The sequence below is a fragment of the Myotis brandtii genome, unplaced genomic scaffold, assembly GCF_000412655.1.
Source record: "Myotis brandtii unplaced genomic scaffold, ASM41265v1 scaffold2106, whole genome shotgun sequence".
NCBI classification, from domain to species: Eukaryota; Metazoa; Chordata; class Mammalia; order Chiroptera; family Vespertilionidae; genus Myotis; species Myotis brandtii.
Window position 1 is genome coordinate 160,285 of NW_005357871.1, and position 23,120 is coordinate 183,404.

General features: G+C 39.6%; 1 protein-coding gene across 3 annotated transcripts; it reads left to right on the forward strand.

Annotated features, from left to right (window-relative positions):
• The first annotated feature begins 285 nt into the window (after positions 1 to 285).
• On the forward strand, positions 286 to 19,725 carry TYRP1 (tyrosinase-related protein 1). Of its 3 annotated transcripts, none has more exons than XM_014539257.1 (8): positions 286 to 453; positions 895 to 1,349; positions 2,617 to 2,939; positions 5,646 to 5,850; positions 10,959 to 11,126; positions 14,434 to 14,613; positions 17,702 to 17,848; positions 18,674 to 19,725. In XM_014539257.1, the coding sequence occupies exons 2-8, from the start codon at positions 965 to 967 to the stop codon at positions 18,877 to 18,879; spliced, it is 1,614 nt and encodes a 537-aa protein (XP_014394743.1). In that variant the 5' UTR covers positions 286 to 453; positions 895 to 964; the 3' UTR covers positions 18,880 to 19,725. The 3 variants fall into 3 exon arrangements, with proteins under 3 accessions (XP_014394743.1, XP_005865787.2, XP_014394744.1); XM_005865725.2 differs by having other exon boundaries at positions 353 to 453; positions 993 to 1,349; XM_014539258.1 differs by lacking the exon at positions 286 to 453 and adding an exon at positions 781 to 802.
• The last annotated feature ends 3,395 nt before the right edge of the window (positions 19,726 to 23,120 follow it).

Sequence of the window (23,120 nt, forward strand, 5' to 3'; positions counted from 1 at the left end):
AGACCAAACACAATCAAAAGCTGCCATCAGGTGTAAGCATTGGCCTAACCTTGGATCACCAAGAAAGAGCAAGTATTCTGATTTCATCCTCTAAAGGTATATGTGTCACAAATAAAAACTCTACAGCAGAGACAAATGTTCTCTGGTCCCTCTGATTTGTTGTATTCCAAATGAGTGCCTCTGGCCTTTTGAGCATCACAAGGAAATCAGTGGAGAGGGAATCATGTGCTAACCAAGTACTTAAAGGGCAGAAAAACTCACTGACGTGAAAGAGGATTAGTAAAGGGTGCAGAAGGGCACCAGCCCCTCCCAGTTTGGGTGAGCAGGTTTGTGATTAGTTATCAGGCAGAAACCCACAAGCAATTAACAGCTCTGACATCAGGGGACGACGGGCAAATATAAAACCCTCAGCTCTAAGAGCGGTTTGGCGGAGAATCCCCTCAGGAGTTGGAGGTACTGGAGAGAAGCTCCACGGGAAGTGGGTGGACCCCAGCCAAGCCTCCATTAGGTGGGGGGGGGGTGATTTTAAAGGATGAAAATTAACTTGCTGGAAACCTGCTCCCAATTCTTCTTGCAGCCCCATGGTTAGATGTAGTTAGTGGTGGCGACCTGCTAATGACTGCTTTTGATAAATGGCATCAGGATAAGTATTTTTATAAATAGAAATTAAGACGGAAGAAAACTAAATGACTAGGATGGGGGGTGTAATTATGTAGGTATTATACATGTCAAACTTTTAAAGGTAAACAACTGTTTTTCTGACTTGGATTGTCATGCGACAGATTTGAAAAGCGTTTTGAAGGTGGGTTGGAAAGGGCTCATGCCACTGATAACATGCCAAAACAACAACAACAAAAAGCCTTGCCTAATTCCATTTTGCTTTCTCCTTTTCAGCTTGATTTTTCTCTATGTGCCTCAGTCTCTGCACAAAGGGCCGCAGAACCAGAGCCTTGCTTCCAGCAGAATGGAAGTTCATAGACTCCTCTCTCTAGGATACATCTTCTTGCCCCTGCTGTTCACTCAGCAGGCGGGGGCTCAGTTTCCCAGGGAGTGTGCCACCACGGAGGCTTTGAGGAATGGTGTGTGCTGCCCAGACCTGGCCCCCGTGTCCGGGCCTGGGACTGACCCCTGCGGCTCCTCATCAGGGAGGGGCAGGTGTGAGGCAGTGACTGCGGACTCCCGACCCCACGGCCCCCAGTACCCGCATGATGGCCTAGACGACAGGGAGGGCTGGCCCACACGCTTCTTCAACAGGACGTGTCACTGCAATGGCAACTTCTCGGGACACAACTGTGGGACTTGCCGTCCTGGATGGAGAGGAACCGCCTGTGACCAGAGGGTGCTCACAGGTAAGTGGGGGGATGGACGGATAGCCAGTCCTGCATGAGACCCAAATCATTTGAGCTGGAAGAACCTCTGGGAAAATCATACAGCTCAATCCTCTCTCCATGGCTGAGGAAAGAGGCTTACAGAGATTAAGAAATGTATGTCACTTAAAGGAATGGGCTTGGAGCTCAGGTCATCTGATTAATATTTTCTTCCAAAACATATGTTGAGCCACCACTGTCTGTGGGGAACTGTGCTAGAGGTTTAGAACTATTCTTTCAGTAACTCCTCAAGGTACTTATGTTAAGTAGCATAGGTGTGGTCCCGAAAGGACAAATCCACACAGCTGCTACTAGGAAAACCTGGAATTCAGGCTGAGGTCTGTCTACCTCTAATACATGGGCCTCTTCTACTCCCCTTGCTACCCCCCTAATAAATTTTCCACTGTGATGAGCAAGTTTAGCCATTTTAGATGATGAGGCCAGCCGGCAGCCTAAATAGCAATTAATAACAAGGCATGAAATAGTAACAGCCAGCAAAACATGATTGTTTTCTATGTGCCAGACCAAGGGTTGAACAGAATGTGTACTGAGTCTTTATTATGAGCCAGGCTCTGGTCTAACTGCTTTTCATGTGTAAACCCTTTAAAATGTACAACTCTGCAAAGATATATTAGCCTATATAATAAAAGCCTAACATGCAATTGTCCCCTAGACCAGGAGTTAGACCTGGAGTTTGACCAGGGGGCAGGGCCAGCCAACCGCCCACGGCCCCTCCCCCTGTCCAGACCCCACCCATGCACGAATTCATGCACTGGGCCTCTAGTGTTTTACATACACTTTGCAGATGAAAATTGAGGCTTAGAGAAATGTGTGGTCATTGAATGAGTCTCTGGTCTTCACCACCATGCTATACCACATCCCTTGTTTTTGCAAGATTTATGACATTAAAAATGTAGAAAATTTTAAGAAAAATGTCAATAGAGAGCAGAAATAAACAGAACACAATCATAAAGTCCACAAGTAAGATGACAGAAAGCTAATAAAATTCTCTATTAAATTGGAGAGGGAGGGAGAGAGCAACTGAGGGAGGGACAGACGGAGGGAGCCAGAGAGATGGGGAGGGAGGGATATATAGTAAGAGGTATTTTTTAAAGTATAACATTTTTTAAACATATATGCAGATTATCATTACCAGTAAACAGAGCATGGTGTGTTAGATTATTATGCTCATTCTCTACCCATCCCTAGAAGGCAGAGGTTTTCACGTTTGAATTTTGTATCCCTAAAGTCAGGAGAAACCTTCTGGATTTAAGTACAGAAGAAAAGAACTACTTTGTCCGGGCCCTGGATATGGCGAAGCGCACAACTCACCCCCAGTTTGTCATTGCCACCAGGAGGTCAGAAGAAATCTTGGGGCCAGATGGCAACACACCCCAATTCGAGAACATTTCCATTTACAACTACTTTGTGTGGACACACTATTATTCGGTCAAAAAGACTTTCCTTGGGGCAGGCCAGGAAAGCTTTGGCGAAGTGGACTTCTCCCATGAAGGGCCAGCTTTTCTCACGTGGCACAGGTACCACCTGCTGCAGCTGGAGAGAGACATGCAGGTACGCAGGGAACATTTCCATTTTCAGATCCTTTACACCCAGGGCACCTTGTGTGCAAGTCGTTTGATCCACTGTGTTCCAAAGCCTGGCATGACAAAGCAATCCCGGTTATTGATCTGCCTTAGGCATTCTAAGTTTCTCCCTATGCTAATTGCTTATTAATTGATCTTGACCGCTTGTGAAGTGAAAAGAAAGTAATCTCAATGATAAGGAAACCAAGTGAGACATTTGTAGGTGAAATGAAAGCACTGGGCATGTTCCAGGGCTCTGTAAGTAAAACAATGACTCATATAGTTTGCAATGAAAGAATCTCATTTGATATGCCCTTCTTCTCAAATGTAAGCCCCTTACTGGTTTGGGTGAAGCAAGTGTGTATGAACTTGACAGTCTTCCAAGTCCCAAATATGTAACTCTTCATACCAGTGGACAATACTAATGTGGGATAGGGATTAAATGATGTAAAAAGTTCCTTTCCATTTATATTGTCATATTTTCATGGAGCACGATTGTTTTCGGTGCCCCTTACCACTTTGAGGCTTACAGAAGAAATCTATTAAAAACATCCCATCAGTTAGATATCATTTTCACTTAAGAGGCATTGGCATAAAGTGAACTTCAACCCAAACAGTTATTTCCTGCTTATTTTTAATATGTTTTTATTGATTTTCAAGATAGAGGAAAGGAGAAGGGAGAGAGATAGAAACATCAAAGATGAGAATCATCAATTGGCTGCTTCCTGCATGCCCCCTACTGGGGATCAAGCCCACAACCCAGGCATGTGCCCTGACCAGGAATCGAACCCTTACCTCCTGGTTCATGGATCGATGCTAAGCCACTGAGCCACAGCGACCAGGTTTCCTATCTATTTTTAAGCACATAAGCTCAAACCACATTAAATTATCTGTTAACAAAGATACTTTATTATTGTGTCTTCTACTAATTGCTCCTTCTTAAGAAAAGTATTGTAATTTTAAAATAAAATTTTAAATTACTAGATCTAGGAAATCAACAAATTAAACCAGTTTTCTATGTGAAATAACTGTAATGAATCCCTCTCCCTAAGTTAAAATCTAAAAAATAACCTAAAAATATCTGAAGGCAGAAAAGGTGTTTATTTATCGATTTGTAGTATCCTTGTGCCCAGCATTATTCCAAGAAAATAAATGGTTAAAAGAGAGAAAAATAATGCACGACGATACAGAATAAGATATTTGTACGAAAGTAGTCTATCCACATGCAGTTCGAGGGTGATTAAATGAATTCATCTGGTACTCTGCACTTCATATTTTATAGCTCTGAATACAAGACATTTAGTAGATTACACGTAGATAAATCTGTCATTTGTAATCGACTCTAGAGCTTCATGCCTTTGAGTCATTTTCCCATGAGCACACCAAAATGAAAGGGCAGATGGAAAGTATCTAAAAGCTTCAAATTTTGCCTGTGTAAACTTCAACCACTAGGACTACTTACATTTTTAAAACCCAACAGCACAAGGGATCCGACAAATTACAGTCTATATGTAATGCGCTGTGGAAATGCCACATGAATATGCCCCAGCTCCCAAATGTCAGTTACTGAACCACAAATGACTCTTAATAATCCCTTGGAAGCTGTCACTAATATCTGTGAACCAGAACAATGGCTTCCAAATGAGGACTCTAAGTCCCTGGAGACCCATAGCTGGCGATGCCTGGGCAAGCTCTTGGCCCTCGATCACACCCTGAGGACCCGGGGATGCTTCCTAGAAAGGTTGGAAGTGAAAAGGCAGTCATGTACCAAATGCATGGAGGCAGAATTAAACAACAGCAATTCCTGCATTTAAATCGGACACTCTCAATATAACTCCCAGAAGACCAAAAGGAATGAGAAACAACAGGGACCATAAATATATCTTTTAAGGAACCTAGGAAAAATACCCATGGGATCTTGAGTCCAGCATTTTAAAATCATTGAGATCAGCCCTGAATGGAAACCAGGTCCCTGTTCTAAAGAGCAGCAGGCACAGAGAAATTCTCTGTTTCCCTTCAGCATGTCCTGATGGTATGAGCTTTGGGCAGGAGCCTGAGTCTTCAAGTTTAGACTGAAGCAGAGGTTTCTAAGTAAAACTTCTTTACAGCCCAGGCAGATAAGGTAAGTCTGATAGAGTCTGTGTAGCCTATGGCCAAAGCAGAATCTAAATGCCTAAAGTCATTCAAGTTAAACTAAAAAAAAAAAAAAAAAAAAAAAAAAAAAGGAACAGAAACAAAACAAAAGGTACTGCTCCACAGAACACATTTCGAGGCTGGGTCTGACTCCAGACCAAGAGTTAGCAGTGCTTGAATTACAGAAAGGTAATGGAGGGAGGTGCAAATGTCAAGAAGTAGAAGTTATTATTGATAACTTGTGGTATAATCAATAGAAATGTAATTACCTATTTAAAAAAGAAAAGGAAGACCTTTCCCCTGCCCCCTAAAAAAAAATCAATGGCAGGAATTCTGTATAATGAGTTGAGTTTAAATTGCTCCTGAGCCTAAAGTGACTCCTTCTGGTAAATGAGCAGCTTTGTTAATAAACTAGTTGAGTCCTCCGGCCCCTCAGACACACTAACTGGTTTCTAAGTGGCTGAAATGAACTAACAGAAATAGACTGCCCGGGAGGAAACCCAGCAAAGAGAGGGAATTTTAAACAAAACCAGAGCATGCTAACTGAGTCTCTGTGATCTAGGAAATGCTGCAGAACCCTTCCTTCTCCCTGCCTTACTGGAATTTTGCGACTGGGAAGAACGTCTGTGACATCTGCACCGATGACATGATGGGCTCCAGGAGCAACTTCGATCCCAACCTCATAAGCGCGAACTCTGTCTTTTCTCAATGGCGAGTGGTGTGTGAGTCCTTGGAAGATTATGATACCCTAGGAACCCTCTGTAACAGTAAGTTTCAAATGACGTCTAGGTTCAGAATTCCCTTTGGGGAGAGAGATTAAATGTGCTGCCTGAAGGCCATTCATTCTATTAAGGATGTCAGGCTAAAATCTATTATTGCAGAGAATCGATGTAGTAAAATCAATTCATGAAACAATTAAGATACTCAGGGCAATCTATAAGGTGCACCAAGAGGAACAGCGTGTCTGTACATTATTACATTTCTTTTCTTGAGCAATCTGGTAAGTGCATTGCTCACTTTCTTATTTTGAAAAGGTCTAATTGTATAACTTAATCCTCTTAATACACTCAGCACTGCTTAGTGATCATGTGTCTTGTGTTGGAATTTCACAGAAAATGTTTCCCTAGGAAATACGAAGTACATAGAAAGACTTGGAAGTGCCAAAGGAGTAGATAATAATAATAATAATATATAATAATTACATTATGTTATTATGATGTTAATCTAGTCCAGTGATGGCAAACCTTTTGAGCTCGGCGTGTCAGCATTTTGAAAAACCCTAACTTAACTCTGGTGCCGTGTCACATATAGAAATTTTTTGGTATTTGCAACCATAGTAAAACAAAGACTTATATTTTTGATATTTATTTTATATATTTAAATGCCATTTAACAAAGAAAAATCAACCAAAAAAATGAGTTCGCGTGTCACCTCTGACACGCATGTCATAGGTCCGCCATCACTGATCTAGTCAGAGGGTTAAAAATAAAAAGATAATATAGAGAATGCTTAACCAGTTGTCCTAGCATCCTTGTTCCGGGGATCTGAACACCAGCTCTGCCACAGGTCGTTTCTGTTATATGTGGATCTTTAACTGAGCTTTCTGTTCTCTTCCTTGGATCTTATTCTCTGTCCCTGTACTGCTAACACAAGGTCTTCATTATTAGTCTCCCTATCCCCCCTTATTTTTCCTCTTTAGGCATGTCTGGCTATCCTATATAATAAAAGGCTAATATGCAAATCGACCAAACCGTGGAACGACTGGTCACTATGACACACACTGACCACCAGGGGGCAGATGCTCAATGCAGGAGCTGCCCCCTGGTGGTCAGTGCGCTCCCACAGGGGGAGCACCACTCAGCCAGAGGCTGGGCTCACGGCTGGTGAGCACAGCAGCGGGACCCCTCAGGGGATGTCTGCCTGCTGGGAGGAGCGGGCCTACACTGGCAGGCAGACATCCCTCAAGGGGTCCCAGACTGCAAGACAGCACAGGCCGGGCTGAGGAACCCGCACCCCCAGTGCCTCAAATGTCATGCACCAGGCCTCTAGTTTTGAACTTCCATATAAAAGCTAGAATTATGAAAATTTATTCTATTATTATATTCAAAACATTTATTCTGCATATATTCTTTAAAGCATCAATTATTTAAATTATTTTCTAAACTTAAAGAGAGACTATTCTAAATGGAACAAAGGAATCAGGTGGATTTTCATTATTAGAAGGTTATTTAGCTGTGTTTAGGAATAAGAGAAATGATATGCATGAAATTTTCTTCCATAGAAACTTAAGAATTAGAATAAATGTTTATTTGTTTGGCATGTTTAATAAGTGGTAGCACTTGAGGTAGGGGGATGAAATTGAGGATCAAGATCTCTTTAGATAGTAAAACATTCATCTCTTTCTGACCAGGCTATTATATTTTGGCCTGGAAGTTTTCCAGACATTTTCTGATCACCTTTTTGACTGAATAACAAAATATAGCACAAATTAAATAGGTAAATTAAATTATAGCATAGGAGATTTTTTATCACAGTTTTTTTTGTTATTTAATATAACTCATAATTCGGACACATAGTTTCTTAAAATATTGAATGTATTTTAGGTGGAACAATTTTTAAGATTACTCCTTGTCTTAGTTCAAGATATAAATGCTAAAAATTTTATTAGGCCAGTGAAAGAAATAAAGGAAACAATATTTTATTTAGCACATTGTGCCTGATATGGTGTTAAATGCTTTAATATCTTATTTACTAGTCATCATAACAATTCTTTTCTCCTTCTACTTTTTTTCCTGAATGAAATTTCCATTCCTGTGGGTTCACTGATCATCTTTTACAAGACAGCCATACTATACATCTTTATATCAAACTAGAGGCCGATGCATGAAATTCTTGCAGGGGGGGGCGGTGGAGAGGAGGAGGGTGTCCCTCAGCCTGGCCTGCACCCTCTCCAATCCAGGACCCCTCAGGGGATGTCCGACTGCCTCTCACAATCTGGCACCACTGGCTCCTAACCAAACACCTGCCTGCCTGTCTGATCACCCCTAACCACCTCTGCCTGCCTGCCTGATTGCCCCTAACCATCTCTGCCTTGCCCCATGCCCGGGACCCAGGATTCCCTCCCTCTGGCTGGCTGCAGGCACCCAGGACCCAGGCCAGCTTCCTCCAGGCTGGCCACAGCCGCAGGGGACCATGGGCGGGTGGCTTCACCCGGGCCACAGCTGCAGGAACCCAGGACCACAGAGCGGGTGGCTTGTCCCTCTCCCGGGCCACAACCTGGCTGGTCCCCATTCCTCTCTCACGAGCTCATTTGTGCCTGGCTAGTCCCCATTCCTCTCTCCCCAGTGTTGGGTGTCTGAGCCATTAAGGTATGAGGGCACGGGGGCGTGATGACCATTTGCATATTAGCTCTTTATTATATAGGATTGTCCTTAGACTCTCCACACCTATGTTTTCATATGCTCATTGCACAGTATCTTTCCACTATCCCATTAATACCCCAAACATATTATGTAAATTAACAGAGTGAATTACTGACCCCTAACATTCTTCCTGCCACTAAAATATAGTCTTTGATTTATCAGATGAAAACCTTTCTTCTTTCTTCAAAATACTTCTCAAATCTACTTTCTCCTTCAGAACTCAGAACTTTCAATTCATTCCTGCATGGAAATTGTACAGGACTCCAATCCATAGGAAGTTACTATGGGAAAGGATGTAAAGTGCAATATAGGAAATATAGTCGATAATATATATAATCACTATGTATGGGGTCAGATGGGTTCTATGCTCAATGGGAATATCACCTCATAACTTATATAAATATCTAACCACTATGTTGTACACTTGAAACGAATATAATATTGTCAACTATAATTAAATTGTTTTAATTTAAAAATAAAAATAGATGCAATGGCAGAAGTTGTACATGTACAAATTTTAAAGTCACTAGATTAAAATTAAATTGGTTTAACTAGTGTCTTCACTATCAAAATCCTGCACTATGAAGCTCCATGAGAGCAAATTTGAATACAGTGTTTTTGAAACCCATGTAACCAATACTTTTTTCTTGGGATGTAGTGATAGCTCCCTGAATAGTAATCTCCAAAATATCAGCTTAAATTGATGGGTTAGCTAGTACAGTCGGAAAGTATTTATAATAATGTATACCTAAAAGATACATATGCACTTTCCAGTCTCAATATAGTCATGTTTTATTTTTATATTATATAAAGTTATTTTTACATTTATTATATAAAGCTATTTATGCTAATCATTATGTTAATTATAAAGCATACAATTAGGATTTCTATGAATGCGGTAAAGTAAAAATGAGTGGATGTTGAAATATTATCTCTCCCACCCAGCAAGTTATTCTGTGTCCCCTCTAAGGCATGAGCACTCCTCTCTGGAGACCACTGAAGCAGACTAAAAAAAATGCTTCTAATCAAAAAGGCTCCTCCCACCCACCTAAGGCCTCTCCCACTTCATGAATTAAACATAACTTTCTCATCTTGCTGTTTGATTTCTTAATATCATGGTTCTTATCTAACTTCTCATCTTTCCCACCATTCAATAATCTCTTACATTGCCACGTAGCCCAGGCAAGCTATCCCCCAAACAGGCCCTCTTTTACAACCAACATGATCTATCCCATATAACAACATGTACCAAACAACTATTTAGCAACTATTAAAAGCCAGACACTGAACCAAAACTGGGGCACATACTAGTGAGCAAGAACAGATAGAGTTCTTGCTCCAATGGGGCTTATCCTATATAATAAAAGGGTAATGTGCAAATTGACCCTTACAGCAGAACAACCGGGAATGACTGGTTGCTATGATGTGCACTGACCACCAGGGGGCAGATGCTCAACACAGGAGCTGCTCCCTGGTGGTCAGTGCGCTCCCACAGGGGGAGCTCCGCTCAATCACAAGCTGGGCTGATGGCTGTGAACACAGCGGAGGTGGCGGCTGCCTCTTCCATTTCCTCAGCAGCGCTAAGGATGTCTGACTGCGGCTTAGGCCTGATCCCCCGGGGAGCAGGCCTAAGTCAACAGGTGGATATCTCTCGAGGAGTCCCAGACTGCTAGAGGGTGCAGGCTGGGCTGAGGCACCCCACCCCCCAAGTGCACAAATTTTTGGGCACCAGGCCTTTAATATTATATATAGAAGAAAGCTTATCATCTCCTGTTATTATCCCTGCCTAAAATATCTCCTATCTAACATGTGGAAATTCTCCTCAGTACTTCAGGGCACTTTCTGGATCCACCCAACTGGGAAAGATATGTCCTTCCCTCCCTGAAGAGGCATCTATCATATGACCCCTATTATCACAGCTCTCTGTTTAGTTGTTAGTCCTACTGCCCTTCAAAAGACTTTAATTATTTCTGACATCACTTGCTGAAAAATGTGTTCACTGAAATTGAAGACTGTTTTTCTTTCTTTCTCTGAGGGCTGAAACAGGCAGCATTCAAAGACCAAACTCCATATATGAAATATAGATTTCAGTGTAGAATTTAGGTTTATGAGATTATTTGGACAAAATTCAATTTTCCATGGAATGTTTATTTTAATAAAGTCTCATGAAAGAAGCATATGTTGATTTTAACAAACACCGGGACCTCTATCTGTTATTGTGATCACCTCTTCTTTCAGATGATTTTACGTATCACTTATCTACTCTTCTGAGAAGTTGACATGATAACTTAGATTTTCTCACTTTAATGCCACTGAAAAGCATTTTAAAAATGTCTCTCCTCCACCAAGAAGAACCTATTATTCAGGGTCCATGCTATATATAAAATGTTAAAGGACAATGGCAAGATCTCAAAACATTCTCTAAATGTTTGCAAACCCCATCTTCTTCCCAGGCACCGAGGGGGCGCCAATTAGGAGGAATCCAGCCGGAAACGTGGCTAGACCAATGGTGCAACGTCTTCCTGAACCACAGGATGTCGCTCAGTGCTTAGAAGTTGGTTTATTTGACACACCTCCTTTTTATTCCAACTCTACAAACAGTTTCCGAAACACAGTGGAAGGCAAGTAAACAAAATCGGTGCTTTGAATTGATTTAGTTATCACAGTAAACTGAAGTACTCACATTCAGATCTCTTTGAAAAAAATTTTAAACGCCATATTGATCCAATCAGTTTATCTGAATGGCGCTGCCTATTATGATATAGTCACAATTCTCTACTCAGAAAAGCACTTCCTCAAATAATAGTGTCAGACCAGGAGAGTTCCTTTATCTAAATTCTCACCCGAGGATATATTTTTATTGATTTTAGAGAGAGGGGAAGAGAAAGAGAGAGAGAGAGAGAGAGAGAGAGAGAGAGAGAGAGAAAGACATCGATGTGAGAGAGCAACATTAATCAGCTGCCTCCAATATGTGCCCTAACCAGGGACCTGCAACCTAGGTATGTGCCCTGACCCAGGAATCAAACCCGCAACTTTTTGCCTTTAGGTGTATAACACCATACTCCAACTAACTGAGCCACCCAGCCAGGGTCCACAAAACTCTCTTAAGCATAAGAGAAGCTCTTGGAAATTATTCGCAGATCTCTTAAATACTTAAAAAGTATTTAAACTCAAATTTCTGGTAGGTGGCTGGCCAATATATGTATAACTATATCAAATTCTAGTTTAGACAAATAATATTGAACATTTCAGAGCTTATTACATTTTTTTCTTAAAAATTTGAAAATCTGAACAATTTCATTCACATTCTATAAAGCCTGGTTTTGGCACATGTTTATTTAGGTCTGTATTACCCTGTACCTTTTTTGTAAGGTCTATAAAAATTCAGTCTAGCATATAGTGACATTTAGTTTTATTTTCCTTAGTTAAAACAAAGTATTTTAAAACTGAGAAAACTGAGGTCCAAACAAGTGAAATTAATTCCCCAAGATATTCAGCTAGCAAGTAACAGCACAGATTCAAACCCAAACTCTCTAAGTTCAGTGTCTTTATTCAATAAATTTTGAAATCTCTAAATCATGCCTGATATATACAGGGAGGGGCAAAAGTAGGTTTACAGTTGTGAGTATGCAAAAGAATTTATTCTTATATTATTTATTATTTGTATTATTTTCGATATGAAAAACTGTAAACTTACTTTTTCCCAACCCTGTATTTAATGTTTTAAAAGATAGAAAAACTTTTTATTATAAACTTGCTATTGTTCAATATTACCTTAAATATAGCATTGTCCATGTTAGACACACACACACACACACACACACACACACACACACACAAATGGGCACTGATCTATCCTCATGATTTAAGATATTTGATGTGTAAATCTGATAATTATTTTCAACTCTCTCTCCTTTTATTATCAAAATTATATGCCATTCTGCTCTCTTTATGTTGATTTTGATAACTATATGTAAATCACTTATTTGGAGATAATTCAATAAATTATCACTATTAATTTGACTAAACATATATATAAAAAATGAGGTTATAAGTACTGATTTATAAATAATCTAGAGGCCCGATGCATGAATTTGTGCACAGGTGGGGTTCAGCAGGTCGTCCCAAAGGGGGCCCATCGGGCCAGGCCATCAGGGGGGATGGGCCATGGGTGGTTGGCCGGCTGCAGCCCCTCCCCTGATCAGGGTGTTGGGGGCCTATCTGGGGCTGGGCTGGCCCAGGGGTTGGGAAGTGCCGATCAGGGCCTGGATCAGGCTGGTTGGCTGCCGCAGTGCACGTCATAGCCACCAGCCATTCTGGTCGTTCTGGTCGTTCCTCCGTTCTGGTCGCTGGGCTTTTACATATATTGATGTGCAGATTATATCTTATTGATGCCTAATTAAGTACAACATATACTAATTTCTTTTTTTCCTGTTTTTTAATTATCTTTATTGTTGAAAGTATTACAGATGTCCCCTTTTATATGCCCCCCATTGGCCCCCTCCACCCAACATATGCCCCTCCCAGGCCTTCACCACTCTATTGTCAGTGTCCATGGGCTATGCACATATGCATATAAGTTCCTCAATTAGACTGATTTCTTGACAGAATTTATAAAAAGGCTAGTGCTAGCCACATGCCACATACACTGCAATCATTAAACGTTTGAATAAAAAAATAATGGAACAGATGTATGAACATGAATAAATAAATGAGTGTAATTACACAAGTAAGTTAATGCATTTTAAATTTGCATTTTGTTTTATAATATATAACCTTTCCTTGATCTCCTACCTCTGGTCCTTCAAGCCAGACAGAAGACACACATATAACTCCATCCCACATCACAGACACTCTGTTTTTGTTTGTGATCTATTCTCAATATCACCATATAACATGGGAATATATATGGGAAATATATAAATTATATTATACTAGAGGTGCGGTGCACGTATCTGTGCACCAGTGCAGTCCCTCAGCCTGGCCTGTGCCCTCTTGCAATCTGGGACCCCTCGGGGGATGTCAGACTGCTGTTTTCGGCCTGATCCCTGCAGGCCAGGCTGAAGGACCCCACCAGTGCATGAATCTATGCACCAGGCCTCTAGTATGCATATACGATCTTTGGTTAATCTCTTCCCGCCCTCCCCCCTTCCCTCTGAGATTCATCAGTCTGTTCCATGTTTCCATGCCTATGCATTGAGCATCTGCACCCTGGTGGTCAGTGCACATCATAGCCACTGGTTGAACAAATGGTCGAATGTTGGACGGTCGCTTAGACTTTTATATATATAGATAATATATATGTTTATTATATATAAAATGGATATATATGTGGAAATATGTATATGGAATAGAGATCATTATCAAAAGTTCTATGAATATTTTGAGGGCAGGCTCTCCAGATGTTTAAAACTAATACAGAGGTGTTAAGAAAGCTCTGAGAAATTGTAACTTCTCCACAAAAATAAGTTTCCAAAAATAAATATGCTGACAGTCATTCAAAGGAAATAATATAGGAAACAAAAGTAACATCTGGCAATTTAAGTTCCAGGACAATCAGAGTGGTCTCCCAATTGTGTCAGCAGTTTTCAGTAGAAGCTAGAGATTTCCACTGTCATATAGAACGATGTTTGCCTTGTGGAAATAGAGTATTCTATGTATTTTGATTGCTATCATTTGCAGGTCATTATTTTTAACCTGGAGGCTACATTTAGAATACCATGCCACTAGTTTAAAACCAACCCAGTTCTGGGTATAGCAAACAAATGTCACTAACCAAAGGTACAGAGAAATAATGCTATATGTTAAGGTAAAAACTGTCCTGGCAAGCTTAGGAAAAACTGTTGCTCAGTATAATCACTGCTGTTGACTTGACAAGTAGAATATTTGTAATGATTTTTACTATTCTCATTCTATTTTTATATCTAGGTTACAGTGATCCCATGGGAAGGTATGATCCTGCTGTTCGAAGCCTTCACAATTTGGCTCATCTATTCCTGAATGGAACAGGGGGACAAACCCATTTATCTCCAAATGATCCTATTTTTGTCCTCCTGCATACTTTCACTGATGCAATCTTTGATGAATGGCTGAGGAGATATAATGCTGGTGAGACATTTTTATATGCTTTTCGCAGGTTCAGCAAAAAAAGATTGTTCGGATAGCATAGTTATCACTTCAGGCTAAGCAATTGACACACATGAACTACATTTCAAAATAAGGCGAAAATAGCTCTATTATCTAGCCATTTCCAAATACTCCAAACCACTTTGACAAGGCAGACAAGAAGTCTCTCAGAATTGCTATAGTAAGATGATATTTACTAGCATTCAATAGAACCAAGCAGTTAATCCCTTCTCATTTTTACTGTTTCCAGAATTTTCCTTCCTCATATCTTCCAATGAACATTCTCATTGCTTTTTAATATAGACAGGACATTCTTACAGAGCTCTTCTTTGATACTCCAAGAGAGAAAAAATATTACACTCATAATCCATAGTTTTGATTTTATTACTTTATGAACTCTCACAAATGGAAATTTTGCTCAGCTTGAAAAGATGATGTTGGTTTTTATATCACACCATAGAAAATCTCTTTTTAAGTTCATTTTAATATATTTTTAAGTGCTTATTTACAAGGTCACTTTCTCTTTGCTTCTACTCAGCTGAGAGACTTACATTACTTTTTCTTTTAATTTTTTTCGCATTACTTTTCAATGTTGTTCCTCTGGTTATTTAAGTTTTTTCGCATTACTTTTCAATGTTGTTCCTCTGGTTAACACATTGTAAATTTTTATATTTTAAAAAAGTGTCCTAAATGTTGACTTCTGTGCCTTTATTTTATCATGCATATAAACATAATATTTGAGATTAACTACCTATTCATTTATCCACCCAATTCAGCCAGTCCCTTATTTTCTTGTATGTGTTTGTGTGTGTACAGTAGAAGTTCTTAATTCAACCTGATTAAGACCATTAACTGATGAGTTGGTCAAAATAGTATGTTCCATTATTTTTAACCTGGAGGCTACATTTAGAATGCCATGCCACTAGCTTAAAACCTAATTCCGGATATAGCAAACAAATATCGCTAACCATAGGTGCAGTGAAACAATGCTATTATATTAAGGGAAAAACTGTCCTGGCAAGCTTAGGAAAAATTGTTGCTCAGTATAATCACTGCTGTTGACTTGACAAGTGAAATATTTTTAATGATTTTTACTATTCATCAGAAAATCATTTAACAAGCGAATAACTTAGATACAAATATTGGTTCATTTATCAATCTGCTATGAATTCACTGATTGTAGTTCCACCTCATTTTCATGTGTATTTACGTACATACATATGACTATAATGCATTATCTATAATAAAGAGAGATGGGGAGCCATCAAAGGGTCTTGCATAGAAAGGTTACATTATAACCCAATTGCTATTGTTTGTTATTTTTACTATTATTTCTCCATTCATTTTAAATGGATATAACTTAATCACACAGCTGAAGCTGACATGGGTAAGGCTGATCAAGTGAAGGTGAAATGGGAAATTTACAAATCCAACTTATTCATTTGAATAAATAATTTCCAGCAATACACCAACATATCAGTTCCTTGAAGACAGGAATTTTGTCTGTTTTGTCCAAAGCTATAGCCCCATGCCTAGACCAGGAGCTCAACAGATGTTACTAGATAAATACTTAAGCGTCAACAATATAAACACTACCTGCCATTTCTAGAATCAATTGCTCTTCAAACTAGATTCTAAAATTCTCTTCTGTGCTTCATGGAAACACACAGACTGTCCAGGTAACGGACTTCTCACAAACACAATCTGACACGTCACTAGCGTTCTCACATATCCCAGCTCTTCTCAACATATTTCCGCTCATGTAGTGCCCACACCCACTTGCAACTCTGGTTTTGTAACATTCCATCTGGTAATTAATTGTACCAACATATAGAACAGCAACAACAACAAGCAACAACTTTTGCCACAAAGGACATTTCAGTACCTTTATCTTTTAGGGCAAAAACTCACCGATGATATAAATACCTGCAACTTGTATTTAAATAGAATAGTCCCTCTTTATCTACAGGTTCTTGGAAATGTTCCAAGAACCCCAGTGGAGGCCTGAAACTGTGGATAGTAGTGAACCCTAGAACTGCACGCACTATGCTTTTTCCTATAGGTACATGCCTATGGTAAAGTTTAATGTATAAATTACACACAGTATAGATTCACAATAATAACTAGCAGTAATATAGAATTATAACAATATATTTTAATAAAAACTATACGAATGGCTTTGGGGCAGTTACCTGAACACAAGCACTGCAATAGCACAACGCTGATTGATCACTGAGAGGCAGCTAAGTGATCAACGAGCTGGTAGCCTATACTGAGTGGATATGCTAGGCAAAGGGATAATGCACTTCGTGGGCAGGACAGAGCAGGAGGGTCAAGATTTCATCACGCTACTCAGAACTGAGCACACTTTAAAACTTATACATTTTTTATTTCTGAAATTTTCCATGTGATATTTTCAGGCCACAGTTGACTGTGGGTAACTGAACTGTGGACGACAAAACCATGGGTCAAGGGAGACTACTTTAGAAAGAGGAGAGGTAGCAGGAAGCAAACAGGATTCCAAGACCATGATTCGAAATCTTAAGTGTTTTTTGTTAACAGAGTAAAACCTGAGGAACAAGTTAATATTTATTTCTCTAAAAGTAAACAGAAAAAAAGAAAATATACTAAAGAGAAACATCACAGTCAAGGAGAAACCTCCATTGAATTTGAGAGAAACTATCTCTCAAATTTAAATCATAGATGATATTACAGCGAACTATATAGACCCATCTTTTCTTTACCTTTGAAAAAATAAGTTTAATTAATTTTATTCAAATTTGTTTCTGTAATTTAAAAGTGAAACAATTAATGAGCATCAAAGATGACAAAATACTAAAACACGCCAGCTTTTGAACTTTCTTTTTCTATTGGATAATACATTAATTAGTGCTGTACTCAAGGCATTTGAAATCTGCTTTATGCAATTTCCTGTTCTGCTGTAGAACTTATGTCTTTATTCACTGTAAAATATGAAAGAATGTTTTTAATGTTATGCTTGAATATTTCAGAACACCTTCAGAATATAACTACATACTAATATTAATATGGTGTTTCTGGCATATTTTAGATATATCCACATATCCGTTGGAAAATGCCCCTATTGGACATAATAGACAATACAACATGGTGCCATTCTGGCCTCCAATTACCAACACCGAAATGTTCGTTACTGCTCCAGATAACCTGGGATATACTTACGAAGTTCAATGGCCAGGTGAGTATTAAAAATGTATTTTTACTGTGGAAATCTTCAAAAGAAATATGTTCCCTTTAGAAATAAACTAATCACAGTATTCTTGAGGCTGACATTTCCCACTTGCATTTAGAAACGTTCATTTAGATTTTCATTTGGGGATAAAGAGAGTGAACTTCACATTTGTTGCCAGCCCACTCTGACCTGGCATTGTGCTGATTATAGAGCACACTATCTCATTTAATCCTCGCAGCCCTCTGTGATGGTGTCACAATCCTGATTTTACAAATACGCAAGACAAGGTTTAGCGAGGGTAACTGTCAAAGGTCACATGCTTAGTAAGCAGAGAAAATGAGTTTTGAGCTTAGCCCCCTACTTTTTGTACAATATAATGTGCCTCTGTTTATCCTTTAAATTTTTTTTTAAAATGGCATGAGGTACTCTGAGCTGTCCTTTCTGAGATTTTGAAATGCAAAACTTTCTTGTGTAACTTTAAATTTATTTTTCAAGAAAACAGAATACAGTGGAAGAGCACAGGGCTTGGATTCCGAAAAACCTGTTCTCCAAAACCAATTCTATTATCTACTAATTAAATGACCTTGGGCAAGTGACATATACTCTGAGCCATTATTTCCTCATGTTTAGAATGAAAATACCTGTCCTAATGGAATCTACTCATTATGAGAAATTAGAAAGTGCCACCAAGATGACAAGTGCTATACCAGACAATGTAGCCAATAAAACTGAAGTATGAGGATTTCAGTAAAGCGCCTAACTTTAGTATCCAATTTTTTATGGCAACTATTAGCAGATTTATTTTTTGCTCTTGTTTTATTTTTCAAATAGGTCGAAGTTTTCGTATTTCTGAGATTATTACCATAGCAGTGGTTGCTGCTTTATTGCTGGTTGCAGTCATTTTTGTGGGCGCTTCTTGTCTGATTCGTGCCAGAAGCAACATGGATGAAGCCAATCAGCCTCTCCTCACTGACCAGTATCGACACTATGCTGAAGAATATGAAAAAGTCCCGAATCCTAATCAATCTATGGTCTAACTATAAAAGACCTATTGTCTTACACCAGAGTCTTACAAAAGCCCTGGCTGAAAAATAATAGATTGAGTTACTAACTGTATTTTCTTTCACTCTGTTCCTTTCTTCCTATGCATGCACATGTTGGAATTAAAGCTCCAGAAATCACTTTCCAGAGCTGGGAAGAGTCACAACATTTTCCTTTTATTTCAGACAGTAGGTTGCACCCACTCTATGGTGTTTAAGCAGAAAGTGTCAAGATTTTTGGCATGTCCTAAAGGTCAATTATATGACAATGTAAATAAGCTGCTTTTACTTTGTTTAAAAATCATAAAGAAAAATCATGATTGATTGAAAATTCCTGATTAAAATACATGAGTAGGCATTTCTACAGTACTAAGATGTAAATATATTTCCATTCATTGACACTGACCAACAGATGTAAAGGAAGCCACGTTTATTAGTTAAAATAATTTACGTGGTGTTATAAATGGGACTCCAATTAACTTCTTCAAAATGGTCTTCCCCTTTGGGTACCAGCATATTTAGTGTAAGGTTCAAGACCAAAACAAATCGCACTCTTTGTCGCACTTTAGAGAGATAAAAGCTTCACCTTGTTTAAGAGATAATTGATACTGCCTGTCTCCTACCTCTCAATTTGCTGAAAAAGGAACTACCCATCCATGCATTTCACCTCCCGATTCCTCTTCTAATAGCTGAGATCCACAGGGAGGCATAAAGGTGAAGAACCTGCATCACAGTGCTCTACAAATAGTATTCAGTAAGCTGTGTTTCATTCAAATAGCTTCCTCTTATCACTTGTCAGACTTTTCTGTGTTTTCAAATAAAATATTTCATTGGTCCTCTGTATTTTTATCTTTTCAATTTTTATTTTTTTAATGTTTTTATTAAATTGAGAGAGAAAAAAAACATTGATCTGATGCCAGAACCGGTTTGGCTCAGTGGACAGAGCGTCGGCCTGCAGACTCAAGGGTCCTGGGTTCGATTCCAGTCAAGGGCATGTACCTTGGTTGCGGGCACATCCCCAGTGGGGGGGCATGCAGGAGGCGGCTGATCGGTGTTTCTCTCTCATCGATGTTTCTAACTTTCTGTCCCTCTCCCTTCCTCTCTGTAGAAAATTAATAAAACATATTTAAAACAAACAAACAAACAAAAACAACAACAACAAAAAAACATTAATCTGAGAAATATCTATCTGCTGCCTCCTGCACGCCCCCTACTGGGGATCGAGCCCACAACTCAGGTATGTGCCCTGACCAGGAATCACACTGGTGAGCCACAGGGGCGAGGGCTGGTCCTCTTTTTTTATGTAGTTCTGCAAGAATGTCATTCTTTATCTATCTATCATACTTTTTTTCTCTTTTTGATCTGATACTGAAACAATATTCCCAATGAAGAACTCTCTAGGCTGGTTGCAGTAAACAAATATTTTAATTAAAATTGGTAAAAAGTAAATAATAACAATAGTATTCATACATTACTGAAAATGGCTAGTCTGTTATTCCCAACTCAATAAACAAAGCAAGACTAAAGTAATGTATATCTGATTGGTTACCAGCTTTTCCTACATCAAGCAATCTTAAGGCTATATTTACAAGATAGACAAAATGTGTTAATAAAATAGAATGCATATAGGAATAGCATATTTTTAACTTGCAAATAGAGCACTCTATTTTCTTGTAATACATTTTGATTTACATACTCATGGCTTTTCAGAAAAATTATTGTATAAGATTTTTTTATATAACCATCAATGAAACTAAGTCCCACACTTCATATTCTTGAAGTTAATAGTTATTTATATAAATAATTGTCCATTTTATAAATATTTATTAGGCACATATAGGTTCTAAACATAGTTCAAGGTAAAGTTGATTTGAGAAAGGGAAATTCAGAAATGTAAAAGAGAGAAGGTCACATTTGACTTGGGCCTCAAGGAATTCCAATGAATTTACCAAATATAAGGTTTAAGAAGGGCTTTCTATGCAAGAGTGACAGCATTAGCAAAGTCAAAGAAGTTTGAAAAAGCATGAAACATTTAAAAATATAAAGTAGGTCAGTGTGCTTAGAGCACAGTTTTTATAGAGGAGAGTAGAAACATAAATTATGAATAAAATCAGTGTCTTAGAATTCGTTTTATAGGTAAGAGGGAATAGGAGCAAGTCACGATTAAAGTGTGTTTAGTAAAGATAATGATGCTGGTGGTGATGTTTGTACATAATGTTGGCTAATGGTAAGAGCAGAGACTAGTTAATATTGAATAAGTCATGACAGAAAGATGACCAGTCTCAAAGTATAAACATTAATTCTAAGTATAAGAGAAAGGTACACCCATTATCTTATAAATATAGCTTTGATAATTTATTCCTAAATGTGTTGCTTTATTTTTCTTTCATTTAAGACTTTTTTTCTATTTATTTTACAGTTCTGTAAGATCTTGATCAGGTGATCATTACTTTTTCTATAATATTCTACATTATTCATTGCAAATAATATTCATTTGTAATCTTGGATATTTCCCACTGTTCTCAGTCTTCCAGTTCTCTTATAAAACACTAGAGGCCTGGTGCACAAAATTCATGCACAGGTAGGGTCCCTAGGCCTGGCCGGTGATCAGAGCTGATTGGGGCCTTCTGGCTGCCGGCAGGGGCCTTTCTTCATTACGCACCACCCACTGGTGGTTAGGGCACGTCATAGCGAGTGATCAAACTCCCAAGGGGACACTTTGCATATTAGCCATTTATATATATAGACTAGAGGCCCAGTGCACAAAAATTTGTGCACTCGGGGGGGGGGTGTCCCTCAGCCCGGCCTGTGCCCTCTCGCAGTCTGGGACCCCTCGGGGGATGACCACCTGCTGGCTTAGGCCTGCTCCCCGGGGGATTGGGCTAAGATGGCAATCAAACATCCCTCTGGCAGCCCGGCAGCCCTCGGGGGATGTCCACTTGCCAGCGGGGAGCAGGGCTAAGCTGCAGTCAGACATCCTTAGCGCTGCTGAGGAGGCGGGAGAGGCTCCCACCACCACTGCTGTACTGGCAGCCATCAGCCTGGCTTGTGGCTGAGCAGAGCTTCCCCATGTGGGAGCGCACTGACCACCAGAGGGCAGCTCCTGCATTGAGTGTCTTCCCCCTGGTGGTCAGTGTGTGTCATAGTGACCAGTCATTCCCAGTCATTCTGCTGTTAGGGTCAGTTTTCATATTACCCTTTTACTATATAGGATAGAGGCCTGGTGCACGGGTGGGGCCCGGCTGGTTTGCCCTGAAGGGTGTCCCGGATCAGGGTGGGGGTCCCGCTTGGGTGCCTGGCCAGCCTGGATGAGGGGATGATGGCTGTTTGCAGCTGGTCACACCCCCTTCAGGGTGGGGGTCCCCACTGGGGTGCCTGGCCAGCCTGGATGAGGGGATGATGGCTGTTTGCAGCTGGTCACACCCCCTTCACGGTGGGGGTCCCCACTGGGGTGCCTGGCCAGTCTGGGTGAGGGGCCGAGGGCTGTTTTCAGGCTGGCGGGTGACTGAAGCTCCCAATTTGTTTAGCTTCTATAATTGAAACATTGTTGCTTTCGGGCTCAGAGCCGGGCCGCGGCAGGTGGGGAACCTTGGCTTCCTCCATCACTGGAGCAAGCAAGCCTCCTGCATGCTTCAGCTGCATGGCTGCCAGCCACCATCTTTGTTAGCAGTTAATTTGCATATTGCCCTGATTAGCCAATGGGAAGCATAGCGGAGGTACGGTTAATTACCCTTTTGTCTTTTATTAGATAGGATAGTAAATACAATTGTTAATATTAAGTGCTCATTGGAAAGCACATTCCACACCACTTAAACCCATTCTTTCCTATTGCATAAGCACCTACTGCATGCCAATGCCACCAATTGCACTAAGTTTACTAGTCTAAACAGAGTGAGTAAAAATGCCTGACTGCACCTGCTTGTACTGTCCTCTGAAGTTATAGTCTGTCTTCATTCCTAGAAGCAGATTTCTGAGATAGTGCTCATTTACAGTTCCACGTGATGTTTAAAATTTAATGCAGGGAAAAAGAAGCTTTGGGTTATTAAAATAAGGGTTCCAATATTTGGTTATGAGATATTTGTTCAGAGATAACTCCTTGAATATCCAATAATATCAAGTATTTTGGTCTTTGCCATTTACTAGTCAAAATTTTTATTAACCAACCAACCAATGGGACATCCAGTTGACAGAGAGAGCTAATGTGAAACAGAAATATATATATATATATATATATATAT

Excerpts from the sequence above, each read along its gene's own strand:
- TYRP1 (XM_014539257.1), top strand. The coding sequence starts at position 965 with ATGGAAGTTCATAGACTCCTCTCTCTAGGATACATCTTCTTGCCCCTG. Across the intron at positions 1,350-2,616 it reads TGACCAGAGGGTGCTCACAG|TCAGGAGAAACCTTCTGGAT; the intron begins GTAAGTGGGGGG and ends GTATCCCTAAAG. Across the intron at positions 17,849-18,673 it reads TTACGAAGTTCAATGGCCAG|GTCGAAGTTTTCGTATTTCT; the intron begins GTGAGTATTAAA and ends TTTTTCAAATAG.